At 34.2% G+C, this 24,462-nt stretch overlaps 1 protein-coding gene and 1 pseudogene across 9 annotated transcripts in view; both read right to left on the reverse strand.

Moving 5' to 3' along the window:
* EXOC1 (exocyst complex component 1) overlaps positions 1-24,462 on the reverse strand; it is a 60,313-nt gene that overhangs the window by 12,115 nt on the left and 23,736 nt on the right. For 5 of the 9 annotated variants that reach the window (XM_026003588.2, XM_026003587.2, XM_026003584.2 and 2 more), the window contains 7 exons: positions 19,000-19,149; positions 13,235-13,340; positions 8,263-8,307; positions 6,827-6,990; positions 6,138-6,245; positions 4,558-4,634; positions 3,811-4,039 (listed from right to left, as the gene is read on the reverse strand). In XM_026003588.2, coding sequence (XP_025859373.1) covers positions 3,811-4,039; positions 4,558-4,634; positions 6,138-6,245; positions 6,827-6,990; positions 8,263-8,307; positions 13,235-13,340; positions 19,000-19,149 — 879 coding nt within the window. The remainder of the gene's footprint in view (positions 1-3,810; positions 4,040-4,557; positions 4,635-6,137; positions 6,246-6,826; positions 6,991-8,262; positions 8,308-13,234; positions 13,341-18,999; positions 19,150-24,462) is intronic. The other 4 variants (XM_026003589.2, XM_026003590.2, XM_026003586.2 and 1 more) reach the window with 1 other exon arrangement.
* Positions 20,852-21,540, reverse strand: LOC140597888 (U1 small nuclear ribonucleoprotein C-like; annotated as a pseudogene).

Genomic DNA, 24,462 nt, shown 5'->3' on the forward strand with positions numbered 1-24,462 from the left:
TGTGGGGAGCCTGATGCAGGACTCAATTCCAGGACTCCAGGATCATGACCTGAGCCAAAGGCAGATGCTCAACCACTGAGCCACCCATATGCTCAAGAAAGTGGTTTCTTGAGAGGGAACCTATTCTTGGTGAAGAGGCTGTGAAGACTGTTGAAATGACAACAAGAGATTTAGAATATTACATAAATTTAGTTGACAAAGCAGTGGCAGGGTGTGAGAGGATTATCCCCAATTCTGAGAGAAGTTCTGCTGTGGGCAAAATGTTATCAAATATCTTTGCATGCTACAGAGAAACTGTTTCTGAAAAGAAGAGTTGATTTATGGGGCAAACATCATTATTGTCTTATTTTAAGAAATTGCCACAGCCAACCCAACCTTCAGCAACCACCTCCCCGATCAGCCAGCAGCCATTAACATGGAGTGAAGACCTTCCATCGGCAAAAAGATTATGACCCACTGAAAGCTCAAATGATGCTTAGCATTTCTTGGCAATAAAGTATTTCTAAATTCAGTTATGTACATTGTTTTTTAGACATAATGCTACTGAACACCAATAGACTACAGTATAATATAAACATAACTTTTATATGTACTGAGAGACCAAAAAATTCATCTGAATTAACTTCATTTCAATAACTCCTTGCTTTATTGTGATCCTTGCTTTATTGTGATCCTTGCTTTATTGCAGTAGTGTGGACCAAGTGAACCTGAAGAATACTATGAGGTGTTCCACTGCATCAGTATTGGTAATTGTGAGAAGTAAAAATGGATGCAGTAATAGAGGGTAGTGTAAGACTGTAGGTGCTGGAAAAAGACTGGGTATGAATACTAATTCCATCACTCTTTACTGTTGACCTGGGAAAAATAACACAACCCCTCAGAATCTATCTTATGTAGAGGAGAGGAAGTTGTGAAGATCAGATGAGGTTAATAGGTGCAAGGTGCTTAGAACAGTGCCTGGTATACAGTAAGCACTAATTTATGAATGCTGGTCTATGGCTGTTATTAAGCTACATGAGGATTTTTCTTCAGTGTGCCATTTAAATGCACAGGATATAATTATAGCCCGAATATACTTAAACATTAACAGGAAATATCCTAAATGAAAAAAAAAAAAATCCTAAATGATGCTTGGTTGTAATTGGTAGAAGAAAAAAACAATGCATTTATTTAAGAAATGAGCCATGAGTGTGCTTGGGTGGCTCAAGTCAGTTAGCCATTGGCTTCTTGGTTTTGGCTCAGGTCATGATCTCAGGGTCATAAGACTGAGTCCTGTGTTGGGCTCTGTGCTAGGCTTAGAGCCTGCTTAACATTCTCTCCCTCTCTCTCTCTCTCCCTCTGCCCCTTCCTTTCAACTCACACACATGTGTGTATGCTCTTTCTCTCAAAAGAAAAGCCATCAATGAACTAAATCTTATAAAAGCAAAATTTCTCTCAAGCTCAATGTATGCATTATTTGCAGCAGATTACTCGACATAGAGGTTATTCAGTGATTAAGACTACAAGTTGGATGCAAGGCACACATCACTATATTACTTATCCATCCCTTATCCATGGCAATTTAACCAAATCATATCATTCTCAAAGGTTTAAGAGCACAAATCCATATCACTATTGTGTGAAGAATTTTGGAAAGTAAATTAAATGCAGATTAGAATATATGGGCCCAACTTGGTAGTACTTGATTTCTTAATTTTTTTTTTTTTAAGATTTATTTATTTGATAGAGAAAGAGCACAAGCAGGGGAAGCAGTAGGGAGAGGGAGAGGGAGAAGCAGGCTCCCTGCTGAGCAAGGAGCGCCATGTGCGGCTCCATCCCAGGACTCTGGGATCAGGACAGGAGCTGAAGGCAGACTCAACAGACTGAGCCACCCAGGCACTCCTGTCACTTTCTAACTAGCTCCAGCACAATTTACGCTAGCTTCCTTAGTCTTGTTGTGTTCTTTGAAGAACAGCAGATACTCTGAGCTTGGCCACTAGGTGAAAGAACCAAACTCAGGTGCTATCTGTTCCATTTGCTACAGCCATCTGACATTCATGCTTTTGGGTCAATACAAGCCCATTCACTACCTTTTCAAGGCATGCCTTAGATCCTAGTCTTGTCCCAAATACCAAAATGTACTGAGTACACACTATCACCAGAAGCTGTGAGAAGACAGGAGTTAAAATAGGACACAGAGAGATGTCCCTTTAGTGACAAAAGAAAAATCCTTTAGATTTTATGAGAAAATACTGAGTTTATTAACTCTAAGTTAATTTTACTTTGTTTTTCCACTGTTCTGTCTTGAATAACATGAACATTCTTTAATAAACTATTATTATTTGCCACCACGGCGGCAGCAGCACCACCATTATGAGCTATCACTAAGGCCTTACTTCTATGCAAGGCAGTGTGTGCTAATAAGCACTTTATTTGAACCCACATCTACCTCTACCTGATACTACATCCTATACTTTCAACAATTATGTTGTGTTGGATTGACAGGCATTATATAAAGTTATATTTTACTAATAAAAGCAACAAAGCCTTCATAGTCTGGAAATGTACAGTGTCTCATGATTTAGTGTTCGTACTGGGTCACATGGGACTCATTATCTTAGCCTTTGGCCGCTCTTCATTCTCCCTTTGGTTCTCAGCTTGCAGTCAGATCCTCTAGGTTTAGTATCACCAACGGAGAAGGTGGGAGAGGGAAGAGGATAAGGGTCAAATTTCATAGTATTTCAAATACCAAGAGAAATCATGTGGTAAGGAGAGGACTAACAAGTCTATTGAGGTGACATTTAGGTTTCTATAGGTAACGTAGGTTGCCTTTATACTCTAAAAACTCAATAAATATTTTCCAAAAGTATAAAAATGATGTGGATTTTAACTGCCCTTAATATTTTTATCTCCTATTATTTTATGGATATTCAAGAGCTGGATATAACTTGGAAGTTACATAGTAGAAATATTCAGATGATAGACATCCACTTTTACACACTAACTAGGAGCTTTGATTTTAGAACCTGGCCCAGCCCAAATCATATCTACAAGCTTACCAAAACCTAGTGAACAAAAATAAAGTTGTTAATGATTTTTCTTTCCTATTAGAAGGAAGAACATAATGATTGCTGGAAGTTATTATATGAAAAATGTACTCTCTATTTTTTTAAAAAGAATTAAAAAAAAAAAAGATTTATTTATTTATTTGGGGGGGGTGAAGGAGGGCACTGAGCCCAGAGCTCAATGTAGGGCTCCATCTCAGGACCCTGAGATCACAAACTGAGTGGAAACCAAGAGTCAGATGCTTAACCAACTGCACCACCCAGGTGTCCCAAAGAACAATGGATGCTTAAAATAAAGCAATATAATTATTAATTAATGCTATTAAGTGAGTAAACTAAAACTAATTAAGTCAATAATTTAAACAATTAAAATAATCCAATTATTAATTTTCCTATTAGAACATATTTAAAAAAGAACAACAATAAATCCAAATGATAGTTTCAATTGTTTTATGTGATCTATGATCACTAATCAGTTAACTGAGATTTCAGTCACCTAGTAGACCTCTCAAGCAGCTGCTACCTCAGTGCCACTTACTCCAGAACTTGCCAAGATTCATACAAAGTACAGAAGGGGAAATGGCTGCCACTGTAGGACCCAACTAACTCTGTTCACATAAATTGCAGCCAACACTCTGCTTCAGGACTCTGAGGGATGGAAATAGTAGATCCTCCAATGAAAAACTGGAAATCTCTTGATTTAAATACATTTACCTATTTTTTGCAATGATTAGAATTCTAAGTGATTAAAAAAAAACAAACTTACAATGCATTTGTCAAAGTTCCTTTTGACAGTCACCAAAACATTTCCTAATGTCGTACTCAGAAAAGAAGCAGGGTCTACATTTTGTGCAGTCCACACATGATGACTCATCTTGACAAGCATGTAAAGGGAGTTAAAACTATCAATTTTATCTCCTAATGCAATTAGGTTGTTCAGTTCTGGCTCAATGCAGCGAAATATTTTAATCATCATTTGACGGATCATATCTTTCCTGTTCAGAAAACACACAAAGTATAGGAATTTATTACAGGTTTCTGTAACTTTAATCTTTATTTTTAACTTTAATCTACAGTATATACACAAAATAACTAAAATTTTATACCTTAATTAAAAATGTCCATTCATGATGAACAATTTCATCATACAGCAGTTTCCAACATAAAAATATTTTTTGAAGTTTTATTACTCAAAATATAACTATATCATGTGTAAAGCTGGATCCTGAAATGTGCTTTGTAATTTCTGAGAAATATCCTGCAATTCAAATGCTACTTCTTACCAGCAAACATTAAAATTGATTGCATTTTTGTGTGTGTGTGTGTGTGATCACTACAGCAAAAAAGAGCTAAAGGGTCAGACAACAGGACGAATTTCAACTCAGACCTTTAAGGCACTGGGCAGACATGTCAGTGTTCTGAGTGTTGTAAAATACCAGAATCATCTGGCTCCTCAGTGAACAGTACTCCTTCTTCCCTTCAAAATAAACAACGGATAGTAACAAATACATACTCAGATGAAACAGGCAGTGGCACACCAGCATTATGTTGCCGGGAAAATGGTCCTCCATCGAGGTCCTCTGCTTCAGTCTGCAAAAATTATTCAGGTACTTTACATAATAAAAGACCAACAATTTGACTAGTTTATATAGCAAAAGCCTGCTCAGTCTTAAAATTCCTAGGAGAGAATAGATTATGAAAAATAATGATTTTTAAAGGTAGTATTACTGATAAAACTATATAATTTAGTATGTTGTTTAAGAATGTTTATAAAATGTTTTGTTCTTAGATTTTATCTGAGAATTATTGTGGGCTGAGAAGATAGGCTTGTATGTCCCATGAAGGGAAAGTGTAGACAGAGAAATTACAGAAGGCTCTGAGGGGCTGTGGGAATGGGGGGAAGGTAGCTCAAAAAAACCCAGAAACAACTTTTAAGAGAGAATTTTAAAAATTAAAGAAATCTCATTAATCATTCAAATAAAACTCTGGCATTAAAAAAAAAATGCTATTAAAAACCTTTAGAGGGGCACCTGGGTGGCTCAACTGGTTAAGCCTCTACCTTTGCCTCAGGTCATGATCCCGGGGTCCTGGGATGGAGCCCCACAAGGCAAGGGGCTCCCTGCTCAGTGGGGAGCCTGTTTCTCCCTCTCCCTCTGCCTGTGCTCCCCCTGCTTATGCTCTCTGTTAAATAAATAAATAAATAAATAAATAAATAAATAATAAATAAATAAATAAATAAAGTCCTAAAAGAATTCTTAGGCTAACAAGCCAACTTACTACCACCATCATCTATAACAGCAAATTCATTTTATGATTGCTTTTTATATGTTGACTCTGTTTTTTTAAGATGACCTTATATTTTTTCAAGTAAGCTTTACACTCAACATGGGGCTCAAACTCATAGCCCCAAGATCAAGAGACATAATGCTCTATCAACTGAGCCAGCCAGGCATCCCAAGATGACTTTAATTTAAAAAATCACTTTATTTGCATTGTGCTTTTAAGTTTTTCAAAATATTGCAGCAGTCTCTCATTTCTTACATTTGTGCCACCTGAGAGGCATGCTGAATAGGGATTATTATATTCATTGTACAGATAAAGAAAACTAGGGATTAAATAATTGGTTTAAAGTCTCATGGCTAGTTAGTAACAAAGACATAGGAAAGATTCAGATTTGGGGCTTGTTTCTTTCTTCAATTCTTCTTCCTTTTTTTTTTTTTTTTTTTGCTAGACCATGGTATATACCCTGAAATATCTTTTTTTTTTGGCAATTATATTTTTTCTTTATGCTAAAATTGCTTTTTGAATAATATTTATTACAAAGTAAATTCAAACATTTTCCCCTCACTAATTTAGAGGACAGTCTAGAGTATTAAATCTGATGCTCAAACTCTAACTATCACTGTTTTTTTATTATCTTCTGGTATGATAAAAACTACTGAAAAAATCCTTATACTGTGAATTTTTTATTTTTTCTCTTCTGATATTGAAATTGTGACAATAAATTAATTAGGCTAATTATACTACAGATCATAAATATTATTATTATTATTTTTTTATAAATATTAGCCAATAAATAAATGTGAGCCATACCATAGTTCCAGGCATACTTTGATGTTGCTGTAGTTTGAAAAATTTACTTATGAAGTCCTGTTCTGCCAGACACAAGGGCTCTAGTTCACTTAGTACCTGTTCAAAGATCTGAAGAAAACAAAAATGAACTGCATCAAATGCTTAAAAAACTGCCACATTTAATTCACTTTTCTGTAGGGACCATAGATGTTTTATCTATAATCTCAATAGAATCCCAAAAGCAACTACTCCAAGATTGATAGGATGATGCAGAAGTATCAAGGCTTAACAGGGCCAGGCATACCTAAAATAAAACTTACAATAATGATTCACTTGAAATCTGCAAAGAGGAACACAGAGATAAACTTTTTAAATTTAATGCATTGCAGAGAACAGTTTAGCTTCATAAAAACTGTTATTTCCTCTTTTCTTTGTAGTTGGCTCAAAGAACTTAGAGATGCAAGCACTTAATTATTTATTTTTTCATGTAATGATTTATAATAAATTCTAATAAAGCTGTTATATCAATGAATTGATAACACACAATTCAGTTGCCATCTGATTAGTATTTTTTTCAGATTCAGAATTCAAAAGTAAGATATGGTTAATTCAGAGTCAACAAAGCCCAAATCCTCAAACATACTTAAAGCAATAACTGCTGTTAGAAAACGAATGTTAATATTTAAGACATATTTGTTCCTTTATTTTACCTTATCAAATTTGGTCCTGTCAGCAACATCGAGATCAGAGGCAGACATGTTTCCCATATCCAACAAAGAAGATGACTGAGATCTGCGATTCCCTGAACTCTGAACGCTGAGTTTATTTAGACTAGAAGTAGATCCAGTTAATTTCCCAGAACTTCCATGAAGACCTAAGAAATAATAGAACTTTGAAAGTTGTGACCTTCATGGACAAAAGACCCATAGCGTAAATGAGGGCTGTCTTCTACTGTCTTCGTCTTCAGTGCTCATATCAGTCATTGCAGAAGTCTACTGCATGGGGTGGGGGTGGGGGGGCTGTAGAGTGTCCTGCTCTCTCATCAGCATTTGTGCCCTCATCTTCAGCATACTGTAAAGAATAGTGAAAACTACACAGATCTACAGAACAGGACTAAAGGGGTCTCATAATCTATACCTGGCCCTGGCCCAGTACCATCAAAGTCACCTGATATTTCCAGACTAAAGTAGATGGAAGATTTCCTTCCTACTCAAAAGACATAAATACAGATGAAGGCCAATGACTCCTTAGTGTACTAGCTAATGTGACTTCTTAAATTTTTTAATGACTTTTTTTAATTTCTGAAGAAAACAGCCATATTCCAATATTACTTGCCTCCACATTAAGTGAAAATATTGGGTTGAACCATACAAAACTGCTAGTACTCGATCATTCTTGCCCTACAAAAAGTCAATTACTATGATTCAACTTAACACATTCCAGAACCCCGAAACTCCACTTTGTTACTGCTCTGTTCAGTAAACGAACTGATTAACTACAGTTCTTTAAAAACTAAACAAAATGAAGAGAAAAACACCCTTAAAACTTGTTATATTCAAAATACAACTAAAATATGATAAATACATCCTGAATTATATATTATGAGACATCTTTGAGGAAAAATGGAAGAATGTGGCTGAATATTCTACATACATCAAGGAATTAAAAGGCTTCCATTTTTACAAGAGAATGTAATATTTTTATTCAGAATTAAATATAAACAATTCTTTTAATCTTCTAAGATATTTCTCAGTTAATCTATATTATTTGTTGATGGTCAGAAGAGACATGAAGATCTAATAAGGTCAATTAAAGATAAACTTTGATTTCATTATACAAAATCTGACCATAGCTATAAGAATTCTTACAGTTTCTTTTTTTTTTCAAAGAATTTTTTGTAGTATCTAAACACAGCCTGAAAACAGAAGTTTAACGGTTAAGCCTTTTCATAAATTTCTGACTACCTACCATATATTTCTAATTACATTTCTTGAATATAGCCATACCACTAGCATCATGTTGGTTTTCTTTCATTGAACCTGTCAATCAATATTTTTGGTGTAACTTTTTTCAAGACAAAAACTAATTTCTAGACATTAAACAAACATGCATTGAGAATACCTACTAATACACTAAGCATACTCACTCTCTGTTTCCTGTTTGACAGCACTTTCTTTTCGAGGCAGTGTAGCTGTGATGGATTAGGTTGCAAGCATCAAAGACAAAGACAAGTTAATAAACTGCAATTTGCACAAACCATGCACAAGAGGAAGTTAAAGCTCTAGTTTAAAAGACACATGCAAAGAACCATGAGCATCAAGTAACAAGAGGTGCAACATATGTTTAGTTGGTCTGCTACTGTTTGACAAATTCTGAGAGAAAAAACTTTACTAGTCTACTAAAAAATTCAGGTAAAAATATTTATATCTGTCCGCCCTTTTCCCAATATTTTTAAATGATTTTTTTAAGTTTATGAAGCTAGTGTACCTAAAATTTAAAAGACTACATTTTTAAGTCTTGTTTTTTGAAAAAAAAAAAAAAAAATCAAAACAGTTCAAGTAAAAGTGTTTTTAAAATTTTTAAAAAGTCATTTTATTTTATTTTATTTCAGTCATAATAGGTGTACTCTTTAATTCCCATCCCCTATTTCACCCACCTCCTCACCTCTCCACTGGGAACCATCAATTTGTTCTCTATAGTTAAGAGTCTGTTTCTTGATTTGTCTCTCTCTTTTTTTTTTCCTTTGCTCATTTGTTTCCTAAATTTCACATATGAGTGAGATTATATGGTCAAGTAAAAGCTTAATAAAGTGAGAATTTATTAGAACGAAGTTGTAGACTTAGACATTAAGTACATCAACAATCTCACGTCCTGAGAACTCCTGAGAGGAGTCTCCATTGTACTGAACAATATTATATGACATCTGATAAAAAATGAGTGGGACTTTATGATCATTTCAAAATATCAAGCAGAACTACTTAGTAACTGGCTTTATGAACATTTACAATGCAAAGTATATAACAAAATACTAATTATCAGGAGATGGGTAGATGGAAGGGTAAGGCCAAAGGAACAGGCCTAATATAGGAATCTGAGCAATTTTAGGGTCATTTGGTATTTTTTTATTCTAAAACTTCTCTATAATATTTATTAGATCTATTGTAGAGATCATCTTATGAAACATTCTAAACTCAAATCAGAAGTTAATGTGAAAGCCAAAGAAATTATAGAATGAAAGAGAAAATTAAAGAATATAACTATAACCTGGAAATATTTTAAAAATAGAGAACGTGTCAACTGTCAAAATCCCTGCCAAACTTCAAGGAATAGCCCAAGTAAAAGCTGCTAACTTGTCATGCCACGGATATGTATATCTTTGCAGCCCTTGCTATATTAAGCTCAAGAGAGCCTGAAACGCCAAGGCTAGACATTAAAGTGGTAAGAAGGGATTGCACTAGAGCTACTAGCTGGTCAATTTGAATAGTACCTCCTGGTGGCCTTAAGGTGTCACTAGACTAAGTTCACCAGTTTCAGAGCATGACACTTTATACACTTTTTTTTTTTTGGTATCTAATAAAGAATACAGTTACTAAAATCGTGCCAATTAATTATAATTTGGAGCTCAGCAAAGCTATATTATTTATCAGCAACAATATTCAGCTTATCTTTTTTTTTTTTTTTAAGTAGGCTCCATGCTGGGTGTGGAGCCCAATGCCTGAACTCACGACCTTGAGATCAAGACCTGAGCTGATATCAAGAGCAGGATTCCCAACCTATTGAGCCACCCAGGTGCCTCTTCGGGTAACCTTTTAAATATCTTTAAATAATCTCCACTAGACTGTAAACTTTATGAGGATAGGGTCTTTGCTTATTGCTTCATTCTCAATACTTAGCAGTGCTTATTATATAATAGGTAATTAATATTTATTAAATGAATCTTTTAGCCAGCACTGAATTCAGTCTTGTACTCAAGATTCCTTTTGGAATCAACAAGATTCTTAGTTTAGTGGAGAAATACAAAATGAAAAATAATTTTGACGTACCACTTTTAAGATTTTGGAAAACTACAAGGGAGGCAGTAATTACATAAATGCATATGTTAAGGGACTGAAATAATATGTGTATGTTGTCTTAGCTATAGAAAGAAAAAAATTGGTGATTTAAAAAATAATTTCTAAATTTCCTTTGCCTGCCATCTCATTAAGTACATTTGGAGAATACAAGGAGAAAAAAAACCCCACCAAAATATCAAACATGGGGGGGGGGGAGGGCTTGCCTCTGAATTCATAAAAGCAAACCTGTAATTAAAGAAGGCAATTATGTACATAAAGACCTTATCACAAAGAAAAGATATTTGCTGGTATTTTAATTTTTTATTTTTATTTTTATTTATGATAGTCACAGAGAGAGAGAGAGAGGCAGAGACATAGGCAGAGGGAGAAGCAGGCTCCATGCACCAGGAGCCCGACGTGGGATTCGATTCTGAGTCTCCAGGATCGCGCCCTGGGCCAAAGGCAGGCGCCAAACTGCTGCGCCACCCAGGGATCCCATTTGCTGGTATTTTAACAGTATTCTGAATTACTGGAAGTAAAGTGATAGTCAAGAGTGGATCAAAGAGTATTCCCCTGAATCTCTATGACTATGCTGACTATACATTTCTTTTTATTTATTTTTTTATTTTTTTAAAAGATTTATTTACTTATTTATTCATGATAGACATAGAGAGAGAGAGAGAAAGAGGCAGAGACACAGGAGGAGGGAGAAACAGGCTCCATGCCGGGAGCCCGACGCGGGACTCGATCCCGGGACCCCAGGATCACGCCCTGGGCCAAAGGCAGGCGCTAAACCGCTGAGCCACCCAGGGATCCCCCTACATTTCCTTTTATAACGTGCTTTTAATCTGACTTTCTATTCTTATTAGCATCTCTGTCCCAGGATTTTTAGAGCAAATAAAAACCAAAAAAATTTAAATTTTATTTACAATTATTTCATTTTGGTTGACAGACAAGTTAACTTTCCAAAATTTCAGGTTTCTATTTTAATTATAATGTCTATTAAAAATTAATTTAAACACAATTTGAATAATTGAAAAGATTTAAAAATTTTTTCATTCTACCGTATTTAGAATTTGAGTCATGTGTATTTAACTTGTCCTCTGAATTGTTTATTATTTAGTTTTTCTTCTCTTGTAGCTGATGATATCAAAATAACTGAAACTATGATTTTCTAGTGCCACCACGCATCACAAATTACTCTCTTACTATTTGATACATAAGAAGAAATGTGATTTTAATGCTATTTTAAAACTATAAAAGTGCCTTCTAAACTTTTTTTTTTTTTTTTGCCTTCTAAACTTCTAATTTAAAAATATTTTAAATGAGATAATTTAAAAACTTTTCAAGGGGAAGAAAAGGAAAATTTAATTTTCAGGTTAATGCAATGATACCATTAAGATATGATTATACTTGTTTTATTTTTTTAAAATATATTTTTTAAAAATTTATTTATGATAGTCAGAGAGAGAGAGAGAGAGAGAGAGAGAGGCAGAGACATAGGCAGAGGGAGAAGCAGGCTCCATGCACCGGGAGCCCGACATGGGATTCAATCCCGGGTCTCCAGGATCACGCCCTGGGCCAAAGGCAGGCGCCAAACCCCTGCGCCACCCAGGGATCCCTATTATACTTGTTTTAAATTACATTCTTGTTATGTCATTTATTTCAACTGAACCTTAGGCTTGATAAACTATTATGATACTGGGATTAATAACCTCCTAGGGAAATAATTTTTTGAAAGATGTCCTTTTTACCTCCAGTTTTCATATACTCTAGAAGAGTTCTCTCAAAATAAAATGGTTCACTAACAAGTGATGACAAATATACTAAATGAAAACATTAAACATGTAACTCAATTAATATGCTGCTTACTAAAAAAAAGCATAACATATCCACAGTGAAACATTAACAAGGATATAAACACAGTGCTGTTTAAGAACAATTAACCTTTAGGATGAGTTAGCATTTCTGTTTCCAAAAGCCTATGGTCCCAAGATCATTATCAGTATCTTTACCTAAGTGTTAACATATTTATACACAGATTCAAAACATTTCAACAATCTGGACTAGTATAATCAAAATATTAGAGTTGAATTAAAAAACAACAACAATGAATTACTAAATAATTACCCACTAAAGACAGTCTTCTCTGTCCTAAAGGGAAAGAATGGAAAGATGTGCTATCAATTTCAGTCCTGTTTCCTGATTACCAGAAGTTGCTCAGGGCATAGGCTCCTTTCAACAAGCAAATGCTAAACTCATTATTCTAAAGGGGAACTACGCAGACACACTGAGTACACATTGTAGCCATTTAAGGCCAGGTTTTGACTTGAATAGGCACAGAACTCCATCCAAAAGGAACTCCAGAGATGGGTACATGCAAGAGCAGAATGTGGCCTCGGCAAATCCCCTTCCTCGCAACTTGATACTTTCACTGGTTATCTTTTCAAATAATGTTTCTGTCCACTTAACACATTTAGAAGCAACAAAAAAATAACATGCTTGAAAAATACCTCTTTGGAAAAATAAGGTATAATCACAGAAATTTGGGTGACATTTTATAACCCCTTAATGAGGGGAGGAAACACAAACTTTCTTTTTGATTCAAAATAGCCAGTGAGAAGTAAGAAGCCAGGAATCACTTTCATTTCCCTGTAAAGAGCAATGACTTAAGAGATCAATGACTTGCCACCAACTGTTAAAAAAGGCCTTTTAGGAAGTTGGAAACTGAACTCTCAAAGTGTCTCTTAGCCTAATACTTTGTCTACCAGATTGTACTTCGTTTTCTTGTCAACTGCTTTTCCTATGAATAGATCCTTCCATTTATGGGATGAATATACAATTGCCATCAGATTCATATAGTACAGAATTTTAGTAAAAGCTGTATTTACAGATATATTTGTTCTGTGAAATACCTATAAATCCAACCAATGCATTAGACTTACTTTTTCATCAATTCTACTGTATCTTCTTCCACCTTGCTCTAAAAAGTCTCAGAATTATTAGTCATAAATAAACCCACTTTTAATGGACTAGAAAACAATGAGCTGAGGTGTCTAAGCTTACCAAACTTCTTGCTTTCTTTAGTTGTGCCAGTCATCTTGATCTTTGCAACTTCAAAGAAATCTTTAATTTCTCTCTCATATAGTCGTGATAAATAATCCATGTAATTCTTAAAATAAAAGTAACAGGTACTTCTTACTAATAAAACAAATGTAACAATTCTGTCCCCCCAAATCCTTCGTGCTTGCTTTAAATTTTGTGGTCTAAACTTCTGATGCAAAAATAAATAAATAAATAAATAAACTTCTGATGCATTTCATAGAATATAAAAAGTCGGCTGTTTTCTGTCTTAAAAAAAATTGAACAGGCATCAAAACAGCAATTTACAAAAATATGAAGCCAAACATAATCACACTTATATTTTCATTTTTATGTATTATCTTTCACATATTTTCGAGTTGCATTCATAATGTATAGGATATCTGCGTCAGAGTAATCAGGTTTCTCCCATTTCACACTTTAATGACTATACAGTGTTATGCTTTGTTGATGTACTGCAATTCAGTAAACCAATCCCCCAGCTCAGGCCACTTAAGTGGTTTCAATGTTTTGCTATGATAGACAATGTTATGATAAGCTTTTCATCTTTTTTTGTTTTTTTTTTTTAAAGATTTTATTTATTTGAGAGAGAGAGAGGAGGAGGAGAGGGAGAAGCAGACTTTCCTGCTGAGCAGGGAGCTGGTCTGGAGCAGATCCCAGCACCCTGGGATCACGACCTGAGCCAAAGGCAGACAATTAACAAGCCACCCAGGTGCCCCAAAGCTGTTCATCTTTAATGAATTGTTTCCTGAGAATAATTTCCTAAGGGTGAAAATACTGGGCCAAAGAACATGGCAATCTTTTTAATTATTCCTCCCTACTGCCATGTTGCTTTTAAAAACAATCATACTAACAGACAGTGTCAATGGCAGCAAAGGAGTACATTCAGTTTTAGTGTCCCCTGTCAACTTAGTGTACTAAGGTATATCAAAATAGGTTATTTTCAATAAACTGTCAATAAGCTTAGGGTATTTTAGGTATACCAAAATATATTATTTTCAATAAGAATCTAATTATAACTAATATATTTTATAGCTTTTACAATTATTTTTTAAAAACAAATTTGATTTATTCTAGCTCAAATGGAAACATCTATAATTTAGCATACAAACTCATCATATTTGCTTATTATCACATAAAAATATTTTATGCTCTCAGGATGGATTTTTCAAAAGTGGGAGAGACCATATATTTTTCCAAGTCCTAAAAGTTAAATGCCATACACAGTTTGACTAAATTTACATAAATCCACAGCAGAAAAACTATACTTGGCTATTCTTTTTTTTTTTTTTTTTTTGGCTATTCTTTTGAATTTATTATGGACTCTAAGCTTCAGCTTCCTTTATTATTTCAAATTAATACATTCCATTTTAGAGCAGGTTTATGTCACTTTAAATATCAGGTGAACCTTTCAAAAGATATATATTATGTGAATAATTTGTATACTGACTCATAGTTTACTACTGATTTTCTTAGTTTATAGGTATATCCTTATAAAATAGTATTTGGATGAAACATATAAATCCTTGGTGTTTCAATTTGTAGGCCATATATATATATTTCCCACATTGTCTCTGTAAGAAAATATAGTCAAATGGGCAATTCTTTCCCATGAACATTGTATAAGTTTAAAAGCAAATATAAATGAAAATATACCTTAAAATTAATTCCTATTTCATTGGGTTGTCTCATTTTTTCAAGTTTAAATTCTCATAAAAATATTAATCACTGCAAATCAGTAAATAGCTGACAAACAGGAAATCAGCTTCACACAATTTGTGAAATCTTCACAGTGGTTTCTACTCAAATCATTCAACAATTAACTATCCACGAGTTTAAATATTGTTGTCTCAGGCAGTCCTTTTTACTTTACATGTATGGTCTTACAGAGATCTCTGTATTTTATTTTTACTTTACACAAACAGGTAAATTCCATACAAAATAGAACTGAGGTTGACAGAACATGTCTGAATAATCTTTAAGACTGTCAACCTCAGGAGATTATTAGGAGAGGAAAGCTCATTTCCTTCCCAAGCATGGATGGACCATGTCTATTACTGACTGCCCTACATGGATAACCAGAGCCACAGATAGGGGTTGTAGTCCTGGGCAGGAAGGTATTTTGGCAGCTGAGTTATTTTCCATAAACTCTAATTATGTATACTAAAAATCAGGACTTTGCTTAGATTCAGCCCTAAGCAGAGCTGGGGCAGTGCCCAGTGATTCTTATCCCTTAAAGAACAGGAAACAGGCTTTTCTTTTATTTCCTGCCAGAGAGCTGTGTACACCCAACCAACTGCAAACAGTGTCTGCATTTAATTATTATTTCTTACTAAAGAAGCTCTGCTTAGTCTGTTTCATTCTTTCTTTCCTTCCTTCTTTCATTCCTCTCTTCCTTCTTCCTTTTTAATAAAATTCCTGTTTTTGAAAACTTCAGCAACCAAATTAGATTATGAGGTGAAACTGTCAAAAGTTCAAACCACAGAATCCAGTAACATTCCTGGGAAAAAAGTCAATTTCATTTAAAAAAGCTCATTAATATTGTCAATCAAAACTATACTGTGAGCAGAGAATGATTCCATAAATCATTGCTAGGTTGGCCATCATCTTGTTTCTTCACTTAAATTACATTCATGAATACTGCATTATATATAAAGATAGGGCAATAATACTCACTGAGAACACAATTAGGCAAAAAGCTTATTGATTACTTTACTTATTTGAATATTCACTAGGGGACAAAGCACTTGTTGGCACAAAACTCTTAAGGAGATATAATAATGTTTAATTATTCAAAATATTAATCCTCCTAAAACTTCAAAAGGCAAAGAACTCCAGTACTGTAAATATTTTTCCTTAAGATATCTCCAAATCAGAATTCTGTTGAATGAAAACAAAACAAAACAAAATATAACACAACAGTAGAGTTGCAGAATACTTAAAAGACTAATTCTGAGGAACAAAAGTAATCTTACCTAAAATAGCTGGCCAGATAAGATGTATATAAACACCTAGGGATACTTATAGTCTTTTTGAAAAGCATTTTTAAAATTATACTTTAAAAATATTATTTATTTTACCAAGGTCTAGGCCCCCTTTTTTATGATCTCAGTTTGGAAGTAAAGGGAGCCAGATCTCACTTTAAGTGAACAAAGGCACTTTTGAAGAAAAAACATATACTGATAAGTAAGAATGTCCTTTTGCCAAACATGTTCATAGTGATACACTGATAGGAATGTACAATCTGCTTTTTTATTACCATCATAGTTCTCATAAATTTCTACCTAATCCTCTGCCTTCTGATGAAGCATGAGCCTAACACTAGAGGAAGTTATAATAATTATTTCAGTAAGTATGAAGATAAAGTGGGTTCATGTATAAACATTAGCTTCCTGAGAGAATAATCTTCATTATAAAATACTCTGAAAGAGAGCATCACTTTTGGAATAAAACTAGGTAAAATTTTTGCTAGCAAAAATTAAGATGATTTTGCTAAATTCTGATAGGAAATTTTTGGTCATAAGTACATGGGTTGAAGGGAAGAGCTTTTATATTAACAATCTCAATATTCTTGTTCCCATTCCAAGAAATATAACACATCACTATTTCCAATTCCAGAACATCTTTTAAAGTTATATTTTCTGCATAATTAAATTATTACCAATTATTAAAATAACATGCATTATTTAATTTTTAACTCCAAATTAATAAAAACTTAAAAGATTTTACATGTTTTTCAAGGGTATTTCAGATTTTTAAGTAACTGCTCTTATGTCCAATATATAAATATAGCTATTTATATATTTGAATTAGGTAGCAATTCTTTAGCTCTCTAAGTGACATGATCAATTCCAATACTAAAGGTCACAAGAGAAATGCCAGAAAAGTATTGTATCCATGGCTCCCTGCCACAATGGCCATTTATTAGAGCTAAATCAGATCACGTCATTGAACTGCTCAAAGACCACCAAAACCCCCTCTCCCATCTCCTTCACAGTAAAAGTCACATCCTTACCATGGTATATGGTCCCTTCCCCACTTTTCCTCTCCTACCTTCCTTCTAAGGTCCTGTCCCTGGTCCTCTGTGCTCCAACCACTCTGCCTTCCTTGCTGCTGCTCTCCAGTACAACAGGCATGCTCTTGTTGCATGCTCTCTTGCCAGAGATCACCTGTATTATGCCTGGAAAGCTTTCCCCAAGAAACTCCCACTGCTCATCCTTGTTTTTTTTTTTTTTTTTCTTTTTAAGATTTTATTTTTAAGTAATCTCTATACCCAACATGAGGCTCAAACTCACAACTCTGAGATCAAGAGTCAAATGTTCTACCAACCGAGCCAGCCAGACACCCCTTACTCTTGCTCATTTTAAAAATCTATGCTCAGATGTTTTCTACTCATGATGTCTTATTTGAAACTATAGCCTTCCCCCAGTCCCAGCATTCCCTGCTTTATTTTCTCCAAAGCACTCAGCAGAACATTCTAACATACTATACAACTGGCTTTTTGGTCAGTCTTTCTCCATCAAAACAATGCACAAGGCAAGCATTTTGCCCGTTCCTTCAGTGCTGTATCTCTAGCACTTAGAACATAACAGGTTCACTTCATACATGAATGAATGACTTAAAACATAACAGGTGCTCAATTCATATATGAATGAATGACTCATCTTCTCCAATTGCTGATGTTTCTGGCACTGCTCTTGTAGTCTCCAAGCCTACAAAGTTTGGCATTATCTTGTCCCTTCTATCCTTGGAGTCTCTCTTTTGGTTTCTTTTCTTTAAAAAAATTTTTTTTTCTCTCTTTTGGTTTCTATTCTCTGTTCCCACCACTATCTTCCTGGTTCAGAGTTCATTTCATCTGAATTATTATACTAGGTTCTTAATTAATTTGCCTCAATTAGTCTGTTTCCATGTATGAGGAGCAATGCTGTTACATCTCATGGCTCATCTTTTCAACAAAATTTTTCTCTGCTTCCAGAATATGAAATTTCTGCTTCATAGGCTTGCATCCTCATTGTCCTGACAAAAGGGCGTATTTTCCCACTGTTTTCTGCATGCCTTGTTCCTCATCCCTGGAATGCTCTTTCTCCTTTTTCTGGTTTATCTAATCCCATTCATTATTCAAAACTTAGTTCAAGTCCAATTTCTGCCATGAAGTTTCCCCCCATGGCTTTAGGACAGAGATTTCTCTTTTTTAAACTGACATGCATTTAAACTAATTTTCAGTTTAGCACTTAATTTTTTGCTGATTATTTTAAGTATAACTGTTCTTCCCAGTCATTATGTAAGGCTCTTTAGAAGTAGGGCTTGTTTGTTAGGCCCTGTGTGCCTGGAATAGTGAAATGCTTAATAAAGAGGCACTCTGCACTGGCTTAATTAAACAGATTATCAAATCTTAGAGGGCAAACACCTCACTTATACATCTTCATAGTCTCTAGTTTCTATTGCATATTAAGAAACTCAGGAAATAATTATTGCATTTAATTAAATTGAATGAAGCTTAAGGCCTATCACTGTATTAAACTGAAGTTCAAAATTTAGTTCTTCATTACTGAAGCAAATAAAATAAATGTTGTGCCTGGTTAATGAGCACTCAGAAATTCAATTAATTTCTGCTTTGCTAAGAAGGTACTACAGTACTTCAAATGTCACTTGGAGAACTAAATACATGACCTCTCGATTCTAGAAGCTTATGTGCCATATTCAGTGAGTAATTGATATCAAACTCATACCTTTGTTAGTCCCTCGTATTTTCCATAATCTGTACTCTTTAGCCACTCCATCAACTTGGCATATCGAAGCAAGTCTCTATGAAATGGATGATGATTGGGTAAAGCCAGTTCAACAGAGTGCTGAGCAAGAGTTGAACTCTGATCATGACCCTACAGTGAGTAAATAAGTAAATAAACACATTGACAGTAAAAGAAACATGCTGTAATTGAAAACTCTTAACAATGACCAAATACAGTCAAAGAAAAGCAAAAGAAGATAGATAAAAACTGAGTACTTACTTGTCTTCTTTATTATCCTGTATAAATCTACTGAACCCCATCACCATAAAATAATCATAAACATGCAATAATGGCACTCTGATAAATCAACTACTCATTTCATCTTCTAAAGGCACTGACAATGAATGTTTTAATCAAGCTTGTCTCTCCCACACCATATTATTTTACAACTTACTAAGCAAATAAACCTCATGATACAACTGTATTGAGAAACACAGCAAATATAGAAGTCATTCAAAATGTATTGTCTATATCTATGGTATTTCCATTAGTCTACAATATTTAAAATAATAAAGACATATAGGATACAGAATTTTAGAACTGGGAAGCACCGCAGATGATGATATCCAGGGCTTTCCTGGATAATCTTTAATAATAATGTAATTTTAGTTTTTCTAGTCAATTGTTAAATAACTACATATGATTTTATTTTAAAATGCTGACAAAACTTTTATGTAAATAAATAAATTATGAGTCAGTCTCAGATGATGCATCCTGACTTTTGTTTCGAAAAATATAAGTCTGGAAGATCATCTGATCCAATGACCTTATTTTCTAGAAGAAACTGAAACTTAAATGGTTAAGTGATTTATTCAGGTCACTCCGGATGTCAAAACTGGAACCTTAGTCGAGTATCCCTTCTATTTTCTTTTAAAAACATATCTAATAAAATCATTTAGCTAGACTGAAAAATTGCAAATGCCTACTAATTATTGGTTTCTAAACAAACAAACAAACAAACAAACAAACAAACACAATAAAAATCTTCCCAGCTCTCTTTGGAAACAATTTAGCTCTCTTTCTCTACTACTTGGTCAATATTTGTCATGGAAATCAAAGCCAGTGTCTAAGAGATGAAGATTGAAAGACTAAAGGAGTAGATTCCCTTTGAATGTAAGTTCCCAAGAATAAGGAAGGAAAAAACAAGATAGATTTATTCAATGTCATTCTGACTCAATCTAATTTGCCCAGTCAGAAGTTATTTTTTAGCATTCTATTAAAATGATACAGTGATTGAGTTTTGGGGCTGGTTAACTCATTTTCTAGGAAAGTTACCGAAATCTGATTATATATGTGTTATATTAGCTGACATAAATTAGTTTACAAATATCCTGAATTTAAATTCTTTTATCTATGTTTACTTTTTAAAGATTTTATTTATTTAAAAAGAGAGAGAGAGAGAGAGTGCATGGGGTGATGGGCAGAGGGAGAGGGAGAGAGATAATCTCAAGCACAAATGCTGAGCACAGAGCCCGATGTGGCGCTCTATCTCATGATCCTGAGATGTTGACCTGAGCTGAAATCATGAGTCAGACCTTAACAGATTGAGCCACTCAGGTGCCCCTGAATTTAAATTCTTTTAATTTAAGAGTTTCCTTCCTCTAATTTATATGTTTTACTACATACACAAAATAAGATAGTGGTCATGAATTTTTTAAACAATTTCTTTTTTTTAAACTAAAACAGTTGACAATTTTATTTTCACATTTCACAATACAAACGAAAATTGCCTTTTTTTTTTTTTTGGTCCCACTACTCCCCTGCAAAAACTATTCTTTGATAGGAAGGGGAAGCAAGTCTTCCTTGTCATGCTGTTAGAAAACACCCAGAGTCACAGCACCATGATCTCCTGGTGAAGTAGAACAAGTAATATAAAATGAATAAAAAGAGGTTCCTGTCTCTCCTTATCTGTGTGGTCAAGTCATTCCTGGCCGAATGGGCACCATGATGGGACGGGCAGGAGGTCTCATCACTGGGGCCCAGGCATCATTGGCATGTGGCCTCCAGCAGATGGCATCATCCCAGGAGGAGGAGGGCCCATCACTGGCATCATGGGAGGGCCCCCCATATGGGGGGCTGGCATCATACCAGGGCAAGGAGGGCCCAGGAGTCTAGGGGGAGGTGGGATCATTGCCCTTGCAGGAGGAGGAACAGAGGATGGAGTAGGAGGAATCTTTCCTTGTTGAAATGCAGTGGTTGTTTTGTCCATTAGGCTCTGAGCCTGCTCTTCCATTTATTTCTGATAGTAGTCTTTTACATTCTCTTTGTGTTTCCTACCACTGCAGTGTGTCTTTCTCACAGATGGAGAGTCATGGGTGAGGTATGTGTCGCAGTAGTCACAATAAAACTTAGGCATGGTGCTCTAACAATTTCTTTTAACCACAGAGTATGCAGAAAAAATTCCTGATCTACAGACATGAAGAATTCTCTAGGAATTACAAAGCAAGAAAGATAGGAGTCTAAGACATGTGAAGTACTAAAACCATCATAATTTGAGTTCCTTCTTCATTAAAGTTTTCAAATCAGCCTGTTGAATTTTCTTCTTCCTGTAAGATTACATCCCCAGTTTAAAATGGAGATAATAAAAAAATAAGGATCCATTATATAGAAATTCCATATAAAACCATGTAGAACTATCAATATATTTCTAAGATTAAGGATTATTTAAAATTAAGATTACTGATATCACTTGATTAAGATTATTGATATCTACTTAGGAAATTGGGCCAGAGATGATAGAAAAGCATCAGAAAATTAGGCTAACCAATTCAAAATAAGAATCAGGGTGAGGTAACACAAGTTCACAGCTATTATACATGTTATATACAAGGTAATCCTTTTCTGCAATTCTAAAATACAAAAAGCTCTAAAAACTCCATTTAAATTTGGTGCCAAATCTATTTTAATGGTAAAACTTGACCTGAACTGACATGAGGCTATTTATAGTGTTTGGAATGACTATTCATATTTTTTTGCTGTAGGAATATTGTGTGCTTAATCACAGGCCATGTTCTAGACTCTTTTGGAGAGAAAGTACTATAGTGTATGCACTATATTACTTTACTAAAGTCTGAAAAATTCTAAAAACATAATTGACCCCAAGAGTTCTGCATAGGGAACATGTATCTGTATGAACATTCTTTTTTGGATGGCTGATTAAATATAAAACAATCACACCTCCCAAAAGAATCATTGTGGACTAAGAGATACAGTTTTGAAAAATGTAACTATTCATATATTTAAAATGCCTGGTCACATGTTTTTCTGTGAAGTAAAGACTAACAATAGATGTGAACAAAATTAACAATTTTTTAAAAAACAGCTATTACCACTAGACTATACTTCATCTCTCATGATAGTTGCCAAAGGCTGATTTTTAAAATTCTTTATTAATATAGTATTAGAGATCTTTTATCATCCCAATCTTTCTCATTAATTTTTTTCAATGTTTCAAGACTCAAAATTATCATTTATGTTCTTCTGCAACTGTTTACTCATGCCATTACGTTTAAGTTATATTATTTAATTGTCAGGAAAGTTCTTCAATTAAAAACCTTCCCCTCCCCCAAAAATGGAAGAACTAATTACTGTTTGTAGAGGATTTTACAGTTTATAAAGCTCTTTCATATATGTTATTATTCAAAACTTTCTTTTGCAAATAGCATTTTAAGATCACTATCACCTGAAAAACTGCCTTCTTCTCCTATGAAGAACATCATTACCTTCAAATCATTACTATTAAGATATTAAATGTGATTAGTGCTAACAGAAAATTTAGAGAAACTGGTTCTAAAATAACTATAAAAAACAGGAAAATTAAGCATTTAAACTGTTTAATTCAATCACTAATATAGGCTACTGTCACTTCTAGACCTCTCATGTGCACACCTTATTCTTTATATATTAAAAAAAAATAAGACATTGTTTAAAGTTTCTTATTGTATCTAGACTATAGAAAACAACTGAGGGTTGCTGGAGGGACGGTGGGTGGGAGACGGAGTAACTGGGTGATGATGGAATGAGCACTGGGGTTATATGCAACTGATGAATCACTAAATTCAACTTCTGAAACTAATAATACATGTTAATTAAATGGAATTTAAATTAAAAAATAAAATTTCTTATTATAAGTAATAAGTAACAACAATCTACTGAATGTTGTTATGCTTGGCATGCTCTCTCTTTCTATAGGTATAGATTCTAATGTTCACAATAACCTTGCAAAGCACTTTTCTCCTTATTTCAAAAATAGAAAAACTCAGGTGCCTGGGTGGCTCTGTCAAGTGCCCAACTCTTTGGTTTCAGCTGGGATCATGATCTTGCAGTTGTGCAATCAAGTCCCAAGGCAGGCTCTGTGCTCAGCATGGAATCTGCTTCAGATTCTCTCTCCCTCTCACTTCCTGGGCACTTTCTCTTTTTCTCTCATAAATCAATCAATCAATCAATCAATCAATCAATCAATCTTTAAAAAATAGCAAAACTATGATTAACATAATTTAAAAATAATATGGTAGGTTTTGTCCAAATTAATCTAAGAGAGACACATTTTCTATAAACTAAATGCATCATAAATTTTCATTAGTGTATATGTTACTAGAATTTGTGGCACAAAGAGGTTAATTAACATGTTAAAGGTCACCCATCTAGGAGGTAGGAGAGTCAGGGTTTTGATTCCAGGAAGTTTGGCTCCACCGTAGTCCCTAGTACTCTTAACCACTTTAACCAATTTTCCAACAGAAATGATACGCTTATTTCAAATGTTGGGTAAATTCTCAAGATTCTGTATTATGACATGTTTATTTTTATTGTCTTAAAAAAGAAAGCCTGAGCAAAGTTCCAACAAACATCATAAAAATTGATCGTAAATAATCAATTCTTTCTCAGCTTTTAAATACAGATCATTAACCTATGTTTAGGAAATTGTGAAACATTCTTAAAGAAACAATTTTTGTGAAATGAACTGAATACCGGTAGTATATTTTATAGGCTTTATTTTATGATGTTTCTATAAATATATGTTGAAAGAAAAATTCCCAAACTTAAGCATATAGCAAAACCCCCACAATTTCAGTTTTTTCCAATTGTACTTTTAATTCAGTGCATAATCAGATCTCAGCATATTGCAAGAGACAATGACAGAATTATGAGGTCTCTGCAGAACCCAAGGGGACAATCTCTTTTCTGTACTTGAGACACTCTCTCCTACTTTCTTTAGCACATCCTAGGTTGTTGCAACATTCTGGATTTTAACATGCATCACTCACATTTAACAATACGTATTAGATTTTCAGAACTGGAGGCATTCATAGTAAACAAAGCCATTAGTTTCCAAGGCAAGGAAGCAAAATCATAAATTAACTGCATGTTACAACAAACAATGAAGGGTGCAGAAAGGACTACTGT

The sequence above is a fragment of the Vulpes vulpes genome, chromosome 2 (genome assembly GCF_048418805.1).
Source record: "Vulpes vulpes isolate BD-2025 chromosome 2, VulVul3, whole genome shotgun sequence".
Taxonomy (NCBI): domain Eukaryota; kingdom Metazoa; phylum Chordata; class Mammalia; order Carnivora; family Canidae; genus Vulpes; species Vulpes vulpes.